This window comes from Ornithorhynchus anatinus, chromosome X2 (assembly GCF_004115215.2).
Source record: "Ornithorhynchus anatinus isolate Pmale09 chromosome X2, mOrnAna1.pri.v4, whole genome shotgun sequence".
Taxonomy (NCBI): Eukaryota; Metazoa; Chordata; class Mammalia; order Monotremata; family Ornithorhynchidae; genus Ornithorhynchus; species Ornithorhynchus anatinus.
In genome coordinates, this window is record NC_041750.1 from 28,044,235 (window position 1) to 28,061,502 (window position 17,268).

Here is a 17,268-nt window from a genome sequence, read left to right on the forward strand (position 1 = left end):
TCACAGTAGGAGCCCAGTACAAAATTCTGCATAAAGTAGATCTATCTTAAAGTACTTTGCATAGAGTAGATAGCCAGTACAGTGCTCTGCACACTGAAGACACCCTGTCTAGAGCTATGTTCACAGAAAACCTGGGACATGCGTGGCACAAAGCAGGTGCCCAGTACAGTGCTCTGCACACAATAGCCCCCCAGGCCCCACTGGGCAATGTCAGAGCCGCTTGGGGAAAGGTTTGGTCCTGCAGATAGGTAAAAACTGTGGCCATGGAAGCCAGGTTTCCATCAGTCTGTCAGTCAATCACTCAGTGGTATTTATTGAGTCCTTACTGTGTGAAGGGCACTGTACTAAGCGCTTGGGAGAGGACAATACAAGCGAGTTGATAGACATATTCCCCACCCACAAGGAGCTTACAGTCTAGAGGGGGGAGAGAGACATTAATAGAAATAAATTACAGATACGTACTTAAGTGTGGCGGGGCTGAGGGAGGGGTGAATAAAGGATGCTGCAGATGAGAGTGGGAGATTTGCCACATGCCCTGCTCCTTCTAATTCTAGTTAGGTAGTTTGCTGTTTTTGAGCAATTACTGCCAAACACTGTGTAGCACACTGTGCTGAGCACTGGGGAAGACGCGAGATAATCCCATCAGGCACCGTCTCTGTCCCACAGTCTGAGAGGGAGGGAGAACTGGTACCTTCATTCTGCTGATGAGGAAGCAGAGGTTCAGCGAGTTGAAGTGATTTGCCCAAGGTCCCTCGACAGACCGGGGCAGATGTGGGATCAAAACCCAGGTCTCCTGATCCCTAGCCCTGTGCTCTTCCGCCCGGGCCACGACGCCTCTCTCATCTAGAGACACCTGGATCCCCAAGGACCCTTTTTCTCAAACAGGAATGACTTTGGGCCAGGGACTCTGGGAAGGCAGAGGGAAGAGTTCTGGCAGTGATCGAGCAGCACTGCCCCACCAGAACCAACCAGCCCGTATCAATTACTCATTCAATTAATCCAATGGTATTTATTGAGCGCTTACTGTGGGCAGAGCACTGTACTAGACGCTTGGGAGAGTACATTGCAACAATAAACAGACACGGAGAAGGGGCTCAACCATACTATCGACTGATTGAATTTGGAAAATCTCTGTCCCGTCGGGAGAACTGCCCTGAGCTTGAAGTTCCTTGTTGGACACATTCCCTGCCCACAAGGAGCTTATAGTCACGATACTGTACGCTAGACACCATAGTTGGGTCAGAGGCCGTCTGTAGGTCAGAAACACCCACGGAGTGTGTCTTCCCAGGGGCAGACTCAGCCGCAAGGAAGGCGTAGAGGTTTCAGCAATCTGCACTTTACCCTTCCGACTCCACCAATCAATCGATCATTGGTATTGATTAAGCTTACTGTTTGCAGAGTACTATTACCAAGGGCTTGAGACAGTGCAGTAGAGAAAGCAGACAACCTCCTGCTCTCCAGGAGCTTTCAGTCTACTGTGTAGACTGAACTAAGCACCTGGGAGAGTACAATAGAATTAGTAGACCTGATCCCTGCCCTCCAGGAGCTTACAGTCTACTGTATAAAGAGCACTGTACTGAGCACTTGAGTGCAATGGACTAAGTAGGCCTGATCCCTCCCTTCAAGGAGCTTACAGCCTACTATATGAAGATCACTGTACTGAGCACTTGGGAGGGTACAGTAGAGGTACTAAACCTGATCCCTGGCTTTCAGAAGCTTACCCATCCAACAGCCCCACCGAGGAGAGCACGGAGCCATGATTGTGGAGGCCGGACAAGAGCAGGAGAGAGAGAGTGAGAGAGAGAGAAAGAGAAAGAGAGTGCAAGCGCTTGCGAGTCAGAGGTCAGGAACCCTGCAGCCTGCCGTACACCCTAGGAAGCAGTCTAGCACAGGAAGTGGGCAGAACAGGAAATAGAAAAGAAAGGGGAGGGGGACACCTCTATTACCCGGACCCTGTGGAAGTGCCCTCCTCGCGCCAGCTCTTCCCTCACCAACCCCACCCCGCTCCACGGCTCTGATCAAAGCGATCCAACCTTCCCACTCCCACCCACTCCCCCAGCAGGACAACTGGATCCAGGCGGGGACACCTCACCTCTGGTCAAACCAATCCCCTCTAGATTTCCAGTTGCTATCGCGCTTCCGCCAACCCGCATTTCTGAAATACTTTCATTCTGGCTTATCACGAGAGGAAGCAGTATAAAGTGTGGAAAGTGGGCACCGAAGCCAGGGGAAACCACCGTTTCCATTTTCGAAAGGAAAGAGAAAAGAGAGAAAGGCGGAGACAGAAAGAGAGACACGGGCTGACAGAGAAAGAGAGAAGCCAAAAGGGAGACAGGTAGAGAGAGAGAAGCACAGAGCTAGAGGGGCACAGAGACAAAGAGAGAGGGGTGGGGGAAAGAGACAATTTTGAGAGAGAGAAAGAGCGAGGCAGAGATAGAGGCCAAGAGAGAGGGAAGGAGTGACTGAAAGACAGAGAGAGAGACTGAAGGAGAGACAGAGAGAGGCAAAAAGAGAGACGGGGGGGGGGGGGGGAGTCCGTCAGAGAGACAACCAGAGACTGAAAGAGAGCCAAAGACAGAGAGGAGCAGTGTGGTCTAGTGGAAAGAGCACAGGCCTGGGAGTCAGAGGACCTGGGCTCTAATCCCAGCTCCACCTCTTGCCTGCTGGGTGATCTTGGGCAAGTCACTTAACTTCTCTGTGCCTCAGTTACCTCATCTGTAAAATGGGGATGAAGACTGTGAGCCCCACATGGGACAACCTAATTACCTTGTATCTACCCAGTGCTTAGAAAAGTGCTTGGCACATAGTAAGCGCTTGACAAATACCAAAATTATTAAATTATTATTATTATAAAGAAAGCGGGGAGAGGGACCATCAGAGAGAGACAGAGAAACAGACGCAGAGCCAGAAAGAGAGAGGCAGAGACAGAGAAAAGCCGAGAGAGAGTTACTAACAGAATGCCAAGTGCTGTAGCCAAGGGCGATGAAGGGGTGGGGGTGAGGCTGGTGAGGGGAGGGTCTCCCGGCCTGGATTCAGCTTGTAGCCATGCTCAGAGCAGACCCTGTCCATGGGCCTAGGGAAGGATGCCAGCCTGCATCCACCAGGCCCGTACAGATGCCTAGCAAGAGCCAGGTTGCAGGGACACGTTTTCAGTCCTTTTCAACTTTCTTCTTTCAAACACCCAGCTCCCTGAATGGAATCGCTTTCCAATCCTTCGGTTAAGGTATCCCTCAGATGACAGGGAGATTTCACCCTGGTTCTGCCACATCACTTTACCCCCCTTCGACAATCCCCGACCCCCCCGGGCCTCCGGCTTTCCCTCCTCCCCCCTACCAACATCTGCCAAGGGGGAAACAGCTTTCTGCTCTGGGAGTCTGGGAATCCTGGAAAACCATCTCAAATCCATAAAATAATTGAAGCGCACTTTAACTGAGCTGTTCGGTTTGATTCTGATTTTTATTACAATGTCAACAAGAGTTTAATTTGTTTTAAAGTTTAGGTTCTTAAATCTGAGTGATATATGGTAGTTTACAGCTCACTGGCAACAGCTACTGTGGAAAAAAAAAATGGAAAGTGCATAGAAAGGCAATTCTAAGTTTGACATTGTAGAGGACCAGGATCAGAGCCAAGAGCAGCATGGCTACCCCGTCTCTCTCTCTCTCCCTCCCTCCCTCCCTCCGCCCCTCTCTCCGGGCAGGTCCGGCCGGTGGTCAGCTGCAGGGTGGACCGCCCTTACCGACACCGGCTACTTTGGGACTGAAGCCCGTTCCTCCACCCTCCACGCTCTCCCATGCCCATCCCACCCCACGCACGATAACGCGTCTCATCTGAAGACCAGAATGAAAGGGAAACATCTTCCAAAGGAAATCCTTTCCCTCGAACATTTACAGATGTCAACCAGCAGTGGAAAATGTCCAAGGGCAGAGGGGGACACCTCCTTATCTGGAGAGTCTGATGAGGAACCCTTCTTGTTAAAGAGAAGAAGGAGAGGAGGGAGGAGGAAGGTGGAGTTGGGGAGGGGGAGGAAGGGGAGAAGGCAGGGGAGGGAGTCGACGAGAGGGGACTATAAACTCCTTGTGGGCAGGGACAGTGTCCCCCAACTCTCTTATATTGCACTCTCCCAAGTGCTCTGCTCTCAAAAGTCCTCAGTATATTGATTGCGGGACAGGAGGTGCGGGGGAAGGGGAGGAGGTGAGAGGAAGGAGATATCGAATGCGTGAGGAAGAAGAGGTGGGGGCAGGGAGGAGCAGGCTGCTTTTCCCCAGGAGCTTTGACTTATTGCCAGGCAGGAATAAAAGAAATTGATGGGAGAGGAAAGCGAGTAAGAGACGATTGGAGAAAGTACTGCTTGCAGAAGCTCAATCCGTTTCTAACAGAGTTGGGGATGTGGCAGGGATGGTACAAATGCCCCAGTGGGAATTGGTGATGGACTGGTTTCAGACCCCTTTTGGATTGGTCGCCCCTGGCTGGAGCTCTGATGGAAACGTTCTCTCCAAGATTTCCATATTCCCCTCTGCCCCCCTGGGGTTGGGCGGTGCCCTGACCCTCAGAGGGGTGAGTTTCAGGATCCGGGGTTCTGAGGAGCAGGCAGGGGATTGCTAAACCTGGCTCTCTGCCCCACCTCGGCAGGCAGAGATGGTATGGGGATCACTACCAGGCTTCCCGGCCCACCGTCTTCCCAGCCCATAGTCCACGTTCTCCCCGGCAGGCTCCATCAACTGCTCCATCCCCAGTCCCCTAGCCACCCCCGCCCGCCCCCAGGTTCTCCGCCCCAGCCGGCCCCAACCCCTCCCACCTCTCTAACTGGCAGAGGCCTCAGCCTTGGGTAAATCACAGACATTTCTGGATTTTTCAGGAGACCGTGAACCCTGTCTGTTTTCCGGTCCCTACTTCCTGCCATATCTACAATAACAGCAGCTGCAGGGCACTGATAGAGACCTCTCCCAGGGTCCAGGCCTACACCAGCCATCAGTGGGGTGGGAAGGAGGAGGAGGAGGAGCAGGAGGAGGACAGACATGGGGGGTTGATAGCACACTCATTCCCCTTCCCCCCCCATCTCCCCCACCCCCACTATAGCGGCAGGTCCACTGAGGATAGCGGTAGGGCCCGACAAGAGGGGTGGGAGCGACGTCCTCAAAGTCAGTTTGTGGAGCGGTTCATGAAGCAGTGATTGGCGAGGCCCTCCAGGACCAGGTAAATCAGAATGTTTGGGATTAGCTGCTGCTGGGGCTGGGTGTTTTGGGCTCAGAGGACACACGATGGAGGTGAAAAGTGTGCAAAGAAGCTCAGAATGAGGAATAAACTTAAGGAGGGGCAGAAAATGTCTATCAAGGCCAGGCTGCGGGGATGAGTCTGCCCCGACTCCAGCCTGGTGCCGGACCCGTGTGAAATCAGGCTGGCGGTGCCCTAGCTGCTAACTCAAGTGCGATCCCGGTAGCTCCGGCTGGCATGGGGGCCACTGGAAGGGCAGTCAGGTCTCTTCTGCTCCGCACCTGCAGGCTGGACCCTCCGCCCTGCCGGCCGCCTCCCCCAGCCTGCCTCTGGCTTGGTGGGAACTGGGTCAGAGAGTGGGGATGGCTCGGGGCAGCCCATCACCTCCGTTGGAAAAGCACCTGCTGGTGGTAGGACACCCCTTCCCTCCCACTACCTCAAAATCAAATCTTATCGGCATGGGGCATCCCATGCTGGCCTCCTGGCTGCGGAAGGGGCCTCGGCCTCTAGCCAGGCTAGAACTCTCCCTCTTGTCTTGGAGGCTGCCGGGGGCCAGGTTTCCTTCCTCCTGTTTCCCCTCCCTGGTGATCTCCCTGTTGGCGGGGCTCCCCGTGGTCCCAGAGGACAGCGCCTAGGGAACCACCACACAAACACAGTCTCTTCTGCACTTGATGAATGGCCCTCCTTCAGTCAGGGGCTGGCGGGGCCCACAGCTATGGAGCCTGGCCTTGTTGGCCACCATTCCACAGATAGGGGACAGACCGGCCGGACCCCGGACTGTCACCCACAGTGACCTAGACTGTGAGCTCACTCTGGGTAAGGAATGTGCCTACCACCTCTGTTATACTGTACTCTCCCAAGTGCTCAGTACGGTGCTCTGCATAGAGTAAGCGCTCAGTAAGTACCACGCAGGGACGGAAAGGCGTCCAGTGCTATACCTATACTGGATAGGGGACGGACCACCCGGACTCCGGACTGTCGCCTCAGTAGAGAACTGGACAAACGGCCATCCTGTGCACAGGTGATGGACCAGACAGACACTGTGCTCTCCCCATGGTGTGACAATGGGGACAGGACTAGACTGAGCTCCTTTTGGGCAGGGAATGTGCCTGCCAATTTTGTTATATTGTAGTCTCCCAAGTATTTAGTACAGTGCTCTGCACACAGTAAGCACTCAAGAAATACGATTGACTGAATGATTGAACGGCTGCCTCAGTGTCTGTCGGAGAGGCTGCTGGAGAGCCCTGGCAGTCTCCTCCGGTATCTGTTTCCTCAGAGGAGGTAGCCACGAACAATTGTGGGACAGACGGGAGATACCTCTTTCCACCCAAAGCCGGGGCCCAGCACTTATCTCTCTTCACTTCCAAAGCCACTTTTTCCCAGGAAGCGGAAGGCTCGGTCCTGTTTCATGGGCAGAGGAGAGGTTATCAGTTCCTCCATACTGTGCCCGTGGTTGGGAAGGATGGAGGGAGAGAGGGAGTCTTGACTCCATTTATCTTGAGTCTGGCTCCCTTGGGCCCCTGCCCACAACGCCACGCCATCCCTGCCTCTTGCTGCCCGGCTCTCTTCATTTCCACCCAGGCCTCCTGCCCCTCCAGTGGGTGTGTTTCTTTTTAAAAACATTGGATTCGGATTCCTGGCATCGCTAAATACTTGGACATTGTACCCCCTTCCCCTCTCCTCCCGTCCCCTGCTCTCCCCATGGCCTAGCGGATAGAGCACGGGCCTGGGAGTCAGAAGGACCTGCTTCCAATCCTGGCTCTGCCACCTGTCTATGGTGTGACCTTGGGCAAGTCATTTCACTTCCTCTGTGCCTCAGTTGCCCCATCTGTAAAATGGGGATTAAGACTGTGAGACCCAAATTGGACAGGGACTGGGTTCAAACTAACTTGAATCTACTCCATTGCTTAGTACAGTGCCTGGCACACAGTAAGTGCTTAAAAAACAAACGAATATTTAAGTCCAGATCTTGACACCACTATTTTTTCTCCCCCATTTAAAAATTATTTTAGTACCTGTCTCCCTTGCTTCAGCTTAAGTTCTTCGGAAACAGATATCCTACCTACTAACTCTACTATGTGCTCCTATGCACCGGATAAGTACTAAATAAACACTATTGGTTGGTTAACTGACCGATTTTTAAAGAGAGAGATCACAGGCCTGGGAGTCAGGGGACCTGGTTTCTAATCCCATCTCTGTCACTTATCTGCTGTGTGATCTTGGGCAAATCACTTAACTTCCCTGGGTCTCAGTCTTCTCATCTGTAAAATGGGGTTCTTGCTCCCACCTCCACTGTGAGCCCCGTTTGGGACTCTGTCTTACTTGATTATCTTGTATCTACCGCAGCAGTTATGACAGTGCCTTAGTAATACTAAGTGCTTAGTGAATGCCAAAATTAATATAAAATATTTAGTATTATTAATGGTAAAAATAACAACAATAATAAGAAGCCTCAATTTCAAGCTTTACGGGCAACTCAAAAAAAAAAAGCATAAAAATGATTATTCTTGTGTGGAAGAAACTAAGCTTCTGTGAGGTTGTGGAGAAAAATCCACTTCTACCTACACTGCTAGCTACAAAAACCACGGGACCGAGGACAACACCTCGATTGTGTCAGTTCCAAAGCCTGTCCAGCCCAGGTCTCTGTCTCCAGTGCGGGGGCTCAGGACTCTGGGAGGAACTACCCTCTTGGGAAGGGCTGGACCATCCAACACCCTTGATTCTCCTCTCTCCATCCCTGACTTCTTCGCTACTCCCAAGGGACCCAGCATGAGCCGTCCATCACCCCTGACTCTCCCCTCTATTCCTAACTCTCCCCCAGTGACCCAGCATGGACTCTCCAATACCCCTGATATTCCCATCACCATCTCTGACTTTTCCTTAGTGACCCAGCACAGACCATCCAACACGCCTGACTCTCCCCTCTGTATTCCTGATTCTCTCCCAGTGACCCACCATGGACCCTCCAACATTCCTAAGATCCCAAAATAATTTAAGATTCTATATCGTAAGATCCCAAGCAGTGTCACTGAGGGCAGGGACTATGTCTGTTCACTGTTGTACTGTACTCTCCCAAGCGCTTAGTACAGTGCTCTGCAGACAGTAAGCACTCAATAAATACGATTGAATGAATAAATTTCTCGGTCAGCCCCACGGTCCTTCCAGCCCGCGGTCCGAGTGACAGAAGAATCGGTTTCTAGTCCCGGCCTGAGGTGTGAACTTGGACAAGTTACCTCACCTCTCCAGGCCTCAGTTTCCTCATCTGTATAATGAGTAGAAGACCCCTGCCTCTTCCTCTGTCTTGGACAGTGAGCCCAGTAAAGGATGGAGACTGTGTGATCAGAATCTCTTGGGCATACAGAGATCTTGGCACCTACTAGTGTTTAATGAACTTCATAATACCTTCCCGGGGCCTCAGAGAGCAACGGTGCGGGGTTATCGGCGGGGAACAGCTGCCACCGTCCAACTCAGACGCCCTACCGATGCAGGCTCAGCTGTCGCCTGCTGCCCGGTCCACCGTTCTCCCAAAGGGACACCAACCTTGGGTGACTGCCCACAGCTGGCTTCCTCAAACTGCGGCCACTGTGCCCTCCGAGGGTCTCCCCGTGCCCGCCATGGCCAGAGCGACAGCCGGAGAGGCGCTGCCCCTCAGCCCGGAGGCCGACCCATACCTGCCCCCAAGGCCCCATCAGCGGGGGCTCTTGGCGGCTCGTGCCCGGCCAGAAGAGCCAAAGCATGAATGGACCTGATTCACTGAGGGTGAGAATGCCCCAGGGCTTCCGGCCGGCCGGCTGACCAGCCGCAGGTGGCCTCGGCCCTCACAAACCCCTGGGGAGTCGGTAGGCGTGGGGGAGGGGGAGCCCTTGGCCCCCCTGGCGGGAGGCGGGCACTGAGGGAATGAGGAGCTGAGCAGTCGAGTCACTCCCGCCCTCGTGGTTGAGCGAGGGCTGGGACGGCCTCGAAAATATTTCAGACAAATCTCAGATTTCGCAGACGGGGAGTGAGTGCCGAACAGTATTTCTTCAGAAGCTTTTTGCTTCTGCTGGCCACAGATTGTCTTTGGCGCTATGCCAGGAGACTTCCACAGGCCTGGGGATTTCACTCTCCCCTCCCCTCCCTCCCTTCCCCCAGCATCGCAAGCGTGTGTACACACACACACACACACATACACGCACTACAAACCCTTCGTCCTAACACCCCTGCCCAGCCCGACCCCGTCGGTCTGAAACAGAAAAGAATTTGGGCTCCATTACGCAGGGAGGGACATGCAAAGACAGAGGACACGTGGACGGAAGCTACTGGTTTTTCCATTCCGTTGCCTAGAAAATTCCAAGCTGCCGATCGTGGCCGGGCTTTGGATTGGAAAGACGTTGGGCCGATGAGGTCAGCCCTCAGCCGCCTGGCTACCGGCCGCCCGGGCGGCGCTCGGCCTCGGTGTCCGCCCCGGGACAGATTCAGGAACTTCTGCGGAGTCGGAAAAACTCCTCGGGCAGGGTTCCCGAGCTCAGGGGCTCCCCCGCGGCCGGCCTAGGAAAGTCCGGCTGCCTTCAGAAACCGATCTCCCACTCAGCCGGCATCACCTGCCCCACAACCCGGGCCCTCAGTGACGAGTGAAACTCTCCGTTTCTAGAACCCTTTCTTAGCTGGGGAGGTCTCTCTGGTAGTTGTGACCAGGCGGACTTGCCCCGGCTGACTAGCCCACTCCACCCACCCGTCGGACCGTTGCCGCAGGCCAGGGGAGGACCGCCCCCAACCCGAACCCTTGGGAGAGATTGGGTTCTGGTCTCCCTCTTTTGCCCCCCGAGTCACCCCAACTCTGCCCCAACTGCTGGGTCTGCCTCTGGGGTCAGCGGAATGCAAGACGGGTAGGCGCGGGGCTGATCTCAGGCCGGTTCGTGGGGAGAACCAGGGGCACGACTCTGGGGGTCTCAGGCCCTTGAAGGGGCCGATCCCGCCCGATCTTCCAGTTGTCATTTGTTTGCACTCCCCCCGCTGCTCGGGGAGCACTGCAGCCCCAATGTGAACGATTCGGCAAGCCCGAGAGCGTGAGCGTGGAGTCTCTCAATCATCGTTCGGAAGGCGGAGCGGAGCCCCTCGCGGGCCGGGCCCGGAGCCAGATGACTCAAAGTTTCCATGAAGAAAAAGTCCTTTGTTTCCACCCACCGACAGACCGACCGACCGACCGACGGGAGTGGGGGAGGGGGGCGGCGAGGAGGGAGACGACGCGATCCAGACTGAAGGGGAGACGGGGCCGCTGGGCTTTGCAGACGACCCGCGTGTTGCTCTAACGCCATCTGGACGCCCGGAAACCGGAGAGGGCCGCGAGAAGGGCTCAAAGGCGCGGCTGTGACGGGAGCCCAGAACCCTGGACGGCTTCGATCTAGGGGCTCGGTTGGCCGAAGGCGACGGCTTCGCCAGACCCAATGCCGGGAACGCCGGCCTGGGAGTCAGAGGACCCGGGTTACAATCCCGGCTCCGCCACCGTTCTGCTGTGGGATCTCGGGCAGGTCACTTCACTCCTCTGGGCCTCGGTTTCCTCATCTGTGAAATGGGGGCTTAATACCTGTTGTCCCTTCCCACTGCACTGTGAGCTCCATGTGGGCCAGGGACTGCGGCCAACCCGATTAAGTTCGTTGTGGAAAGGGAATGTTTCTACCAACTCTTGTTATACTGTATTCTCCCGAACGCTTACTGCAGAGGACTCAATTAAAAGGATTGATTGATTGATTATCTTGTATCTACCTCAGCGTTTTCTATAGCCCCTGACACATATTCATTCATTCATTCAATCGTATTGATTGAGCGCTTACTGTGTGCAAAGTCCTGTACTAAGGGCTTAGGAGAGTACAATATAAAAACAAATGAATGCATTCCCTGCCCACAATGAGCTCACAGTATGGAGAGTAACATAGTAAGTGCTTAACAAATACCACGATTATGATTATGATGATTATGATTTTAATACCACAGGCATTCCGACCACCCTGTTCCCACCCACACCAGAGCCAAACCCAGGGACTGCTCGGGACACCCCGTGACACGGCTCCAAAGTAGGGCGGTACCATGCAGGCTTTCCTCACGTGTGTGTGTGTGTGCGTGTGCTGACTTCTGTGTGTGCACACGCTTCACTAGGGATCTAGGGAGGATACTGACCCCAAAGGACATGCAGTCAGCTGTCAAAAGGACTAATACCAGACAAGGATATTAGTGAAACAGCTCAGATTACATCCACGAACTGCAGCTTTTATTGAACGAGTCTGTTTTTAAAATACATATTTGATACCCTTCCTGTGATCCTGCCACATATGGCTAACTGAAAAGTCTAAACTGGGAGGAGTGGAAGGTTTCTAGAGCTTATGTCTACCCCCAAACGGACGTGGAATTTTGCAGAGTTATAGTCCTACACAGCATGACATTTACTCCCATAAAAGAGATGACTAAAGGATAGAAAACCATCATCAGAAGTGCTGTTCCTGGGTAATCCCGCATATGCCCAGCCCAGGATTCTGTCTCCAACAGTGGCACTGTGGAATTGTGCTTGCTGCCCCCCTGGACATTCACTCTTGTGGTTAGGGCTGGACCATCCAACACCCTGACTATCCCCTCTCCATCCCTGAATCTCCCCACGATGACCCAGAATGGACCATCCAACACCCCTGACTCCCCCCCTCTCTCTATTCCTGACTCTCCCCCAGTGACCTAGCACAGACTATCCCAAATCCCTTCTTTCCCTTCTAGTTCATCATTAACTGCTCAGCACCCTCATTAACATCTCATATTTATTGATCAGTTGCTGCGCGCAGAGCCTGTGACCAGAGGACAGGAGTTCTAGTCTCGGCTTTGTCACTGGCCTGCTGTGTGACCTTGGACAGGTCACTTAACCTCTCTGGGGCTCAGTTTCCTCTTCTGTTAAATGGGGATAAGAATATCTGCTTGGAATGTATCTGTCTATTGTCATATTGTACTCACCCAAGCACTTAATACAGTTCTCCACACACAGTAAGTGCTCAATAAATACGATTGACTGACTGACTCCCTCTCCTCCTTTTGGGCAGAGATTACTTCTTCCAACTCTTTTGTATTGCAATTTCTCAAGTGCTTAGTACAGTGATCTGCACACAATAAGTGCTCAATAAATACCACTGACTGATTGATTGACCGACTGAGAAATTGGGGTGGAGATTGCTCTCCTCCAGCAAAGACTGCTCCTCCTGCCTGCTCAACTGTTGCAACCAGAGATGGGGGGGAGAGTTGCGGGGCACCACTTTGAGGTCTCAAACAACAAGCCCCAGGATGCCGTGTCACTTAAATTGGGTCTGGACGGAGTATGTTCCAACCGGAACGTGGCCACTCTAGCATGCAAGCAAGACCAGGTCGGATGCCAGCTGGGGCAGTCAGTACCCGCTCCTGGAGGGAGATGGTTTGAGCCGGAGTCGGAGTCAGAGATGGGGAGGGGAGAGTCAGGAGGGTTAGAGTGTCGGTTCTGGGTCATCAGGGGGAAGTCAGGAAAGGAGAAGGGAGAGTCAGGCGTGTTGGTTGACCCATGTGTGTCACTGAGAGAGTCAGAGATGGGAAGGAGAGAGTCAGGGGGGTTGGATGGTCTGTGCTGGGTCACTGGGAGAGAGTCAGGGATGGTGAGGGGTGAGTCAGGGGTGTGGGGTGGTCTGTGTTGAGTCACTGGAGGGAGAGTCAAGGATGGGAAGGGAGAAGTCAGGGGTGTTGGCTCATCCCTAACCATGAGAGTGGGTGTCCAGGAGGGCAACCACCATATGGTTCTTCCAGCCCAGGACTCTGCAAAAGAAACGTGGCCCCGATGCAGTCACAGCGTTGTGCGTGATCTTATGCTAAACGAGATGGTCCAAGTCTACTTGGACTGCATCTTGTTCCCTCCATTAATAAACCCCCAGCACAGAAGAGACGGCAAGGGTTGTCCGCAGATCTAGCCATGATTGGTCCGAAGGGCGGGGGCAGGATCCCAGATTCTGGGGCAGGAAGAAGGGACGTCTCTTTGGCCGGCAGCTACGATCAATCAATCGTATTTACCGAGTCCTTTCTGTGTGCAGATCACCGTTCTAAGGCCTTGGGAGAATACAATATAACAGAGTTGGTGGACATATCGCCTGCCCACAACGAGCTTGCAGTCTCGAGACGGTGACCGGTCACATCATGCCATAGGACGGGGAGCAGACTGACCCCAGAGCCTCAGCAGGGACTTGGACAAATTCAGAGCATCTGCTGGTGAGTTGGGTGGAACTGGTTACAAGTGAAATGAAAAATGAAGTCTAAAATGGAATCCACACATGAACCAAAACAGACTTTTTGGCACCAACTTATGGATAATAATAAAAATAATAAGCATATGGAATTCGTTACCACAGGAAGCTGCCTGAGCTGAAAATATCAGCAGGTTTTGGATAAATTTATGGATGGGCCATCTATGATGGATTACAACGGGGAAAGTTATGGCTGGAGAGGGGGGAGATGGGGGTATTGGATGGACTGTGTTGTGTGCCTGGGGGAGAATTGGGAGTGACGAGGAAGGGTCAGGGATGTTGGATGGTCCATGTTGGGTTACTGGTGAAGAGTCAGGGATGGAGAGGGGAGAGTCAGGGGTGTTTGATGGTCCATGCTGGGTCACTGGGGGAGTGTCAGGTATGGAGAGGGAGGATTGAGGGGTGTTGGATGGTCCACTCCTCACCCTGAGGGTGGACGTCCAAGAGGGCAAGCAACCAGCTGATGATCTCTCCAAGCATCCTGGTGCCCTCTTGGAGGCAAAGTCCGGGCTGGACAGGCTGTGGGGCTGATGTGCGGGGGGAGAGGAAGGTGGGCATGGCTCAGGGCCCTCTGGAGCTCTGAAAGGCCACCATGGGAGGGAATAATGCCCTCACCTGATGGAGCAAGAAATGGAGGAGAGAAAGCATGACCCCAACTGATCCTGCCAGGGAAGGAAGCCCCTTCTAATCTAAGATTGCCACCCATACGCCATTGTCCTGGAGGTGGGGGAGCGGGGAGGGGTGGGATGGCTCAGGCCGTGGGAAAGAGATCAAAACTCTCCCCATCCCTGGCCCGGCAGAACAAGTCACAGGCCCAATCCTGCCGTGATCAGCCTGGCCACTCCCTGACGAAGCCTGTCCCACACTACGCTAATGCTCCTTCGCCGATCCCCCGGGGCGAGGGGCACAAGGCAACTCCATCTCCCCACAATCCCTCCTTTCCCTCCTTCTCCCTCTCCTGGGAGAGACCGACTAGGCCGCCCCTCTGCGGGAACTGTGGCGCCCTGGCAGGCCGGCCCCGTGCCTAGGCCCTTTGCTGCCATTTTGTGAGGCTGCCGGAGAGCCTCAGCACGGTGGCGGAACGCACTCCCAAAATGGAGCTTGGGAGGGCGAAGGGGCAGGCGCGGGGGAGGAGCCCCATCCCACGTTCCTCGGCAGCGGGAACCCGCCCGTCTCCTGCCGGGGCCCGGGGAGCTGGGGCTAACATGGGACGCTGAGGTGAGTCTCTGCACGCAGCCATCGATCTGAATCTCCGCGATGAAGCAACTCATTCCCGGGTTGACTGGAAATACCTCTGCACAGACAGCCCCCGACTCCCACACGAGAGAGAGCTCGGCCCCGGCCTTGGGCCCCGGCCACGGTAGAACGTTAACGAGCCGAGCGTTAATGAGCGGAGGCAGCTCCGGCTCCCAGGGCCGGGAAGCCCCACGTCCGCCAGGCTTCCCCGATCCGGAGTAAGAGCCTGCTGCCAGGGGCCTTCGTACCCGCTCGGCCGTTAACGAGCAGGTAAACGTGTAGTCGAGAGCCCCGAGGTTCTCTTTAAGTGAAATTAAATCCAAAAGCCAGCCAAACCATCCTCTGTTATCATTTCTCCCAGAAAGAGACTGGCTGTTTGGCCCAGACGCTTCAATGGCCTTGCCTTTTTTCCAAGAGTCTCTGGTCTGTTCCTTGCAATTCAGTCTGCCCTCCAGGGTGGACTCCCAGTGCAGGTTAAGGAGAGGAAGGGTCTGGGCCCTCTCGGGCATGGGAACCTGAGCACGAACGGCACTTCAGAAAGGCTACCGATGGGCATATTTCCTATCGCCCTGGCATTAGGTCCGACTAAGGCCCGTTTGGAGACCGAATCCCTATGGTGGGAAATTCGGGGTCGGCCGGGCTGGATCAGATTGGAGCCCTCACCCCTCCAAGCTCCCCCAACCACGGTCTCGACGGAGCATCGACGCGCAGCTGGGCTGGGAGTCGGCCCCGGTCGGCCCTCCCACCGCGGCCCGACCCGCCGCCCCGACCCCCCTGCCCGCCTGCCGTGGGCCCGGGTCCCGGCTGCACCGACGCCACGGCCCGTCCGTCCCAGCGCCCCCGAGGTTCCCCAGGCCGGAGCCCCGGGGGGCCAGCCCGGTGCCTCCCGCCTCGCTCCCCTCCTGGTCCGGGGTCCCCTGGCGGCCAGCGGAGGGCCCCGGGGGGGGGCTGCCACCGCCTCCCACTGGGGAGCTCTTACCGTCATCCAGGTCCAACTGGTCCAACTCTTCCGGCTCGCGCTTGACCGTTACTGGGAGAGGGGCCGCGTTCTGACCACTGTCCTCGGGCAACTCGGGCAGTGACAGTGGCTGGGCAGTGGCCGGAGGAGACGTGTTTCTCTGACCCTTCGGCGGCGGGCCCGATGTGCCTGGGCGCGTTGGACTGCACGACTGCAAATAAGTTGGTTCTCGGGTAACGGACGGAATTGGAGAAGAGGGAGTGTTGGGACAGAGTGCTTGGTGGTAACCCAGGTAATCTGAGCTTCCGCTCAGGTGGTGACTCACCTGCAGCTGCAGCGCGACGTGAGACGGAGGGCCGGCGGGGCCCGGCGGCCCGGCCACGGACCGTGGGGGCCCGCCCCCGGCGGGCGCCGGCTGGAGTCCGAGGGGGCCGTGCCCGGGGTTCGGGAGGCATTTGGCGTAAGCGGCCGGGGACAGCTCGTGGAGCTCGGGGCTGGCAACGGGCGAGGCCGGCAGCGCCGGGTTGCTCTGTTGGCAGGACGGGAAGCCGACCACGAGGCAGGCCCCGGGGTCGGGGGGCATGACCATCTGTTGGTTGTAGAACGGCTTGGGGAGGGCATTTAATCCTTGGTTCATTGGTCCACAGGCGGGAACGACCTCGTAGTCGTCATTCGGTTCTGTTTTTATCATCGGGACTGTCGAGAGAGAGGGAAAGAGGAAAAAAAAATGTTAAATAAACACGGGCTGCAGATCGGTGCGCTCAAGCTGGCTTGTGGCTAGGCTACCCTCTGCAAAACAAACAACGTCTTGAATAAGACTCTGTGTGCCTCTGTGCCTGCTTCTCCCACCCAATAAAAAAAAGAAAAAAAAAAAGGAATGAGTCATCGGCTCAAGAAAGTCACAGCTGGTTCTAATATGGAGAAGGACTATTTTCTTTGGATTTCCCTCCGGCACTAATGTGCTATAAAAATCTATTTGCAAATAGCCGGGCTGTAGGGGAAGCGCTGGGCCCGAGAGCTGCGCGGATTTGTAGGAATCAAAGGAAAAATTTTCACTTGGATGGACTACTACATGGCTACTGCTACCGCCGGTCCCGGCGTCGGGCCTGCACCCCCGGGTCGGCCCGAGCAGGGGGAGAGGGTTCCCGGAGTTCAGCGGGGGGGACGGGCCGGGCCAGACCGGAGACCGGCAGCCGGGCAGTGGAGGGCCCTCGCTGGGTTCCCTCCTAAAGGGCGTTCGGTCAACTGAGGCGACTGTCCAGACCCCGTGCTGGAGCGCTTCCATCCGAACGCCGCCCATCATCGTCAGACGCCGCCACCATCCTTCCCGGCACCATCCTCCTCCTCCTCCTCCTCACCATCACCACCGAGCAGTAGTATTTATTGAGTGCTTACGGTGTGCAGAGCACTGTAACAAGCAATATAACAGAGTCGGTAGACGCGTTCCCTGCCCACGAGGAGCTTACAGTCCAGGAGGTGCCAGGGGCCTACCGGGGGACCGGAGTTTGGGGAACCTTCAGAAGAAATTCATGATCTAGTCGCCACACTCAAGCAGTTTACAGGCAGTTGGACACAAACGGTCAAATTTCC

General features: G+C 55.2%; 1 protein-coding gene across 2 annotated transcripts in view; it reads right to left on the minus strand.

The window, feature by feature from the left end:
* Positions 1-17,268, minus strand: part of NFATC1 (nuclear factor of activated T cells 1) — a 109,564-nt gene that overhangs the window by 14,103 nt on the left and 78,193 nt on the right. For both annotated transcript variants that reach the window (XM_039910483.1, XM_029052916.1), the window contains exon 9: positions 16,004-16,374. In XM_039910483.1, coding sequence (XP_039766417.1) covers positions 16,004-16,374 — 371 coding nt within the window. The remainder of the gene's footprint in view (positions 1-16,003; positions 16,375-17,268) is intronic.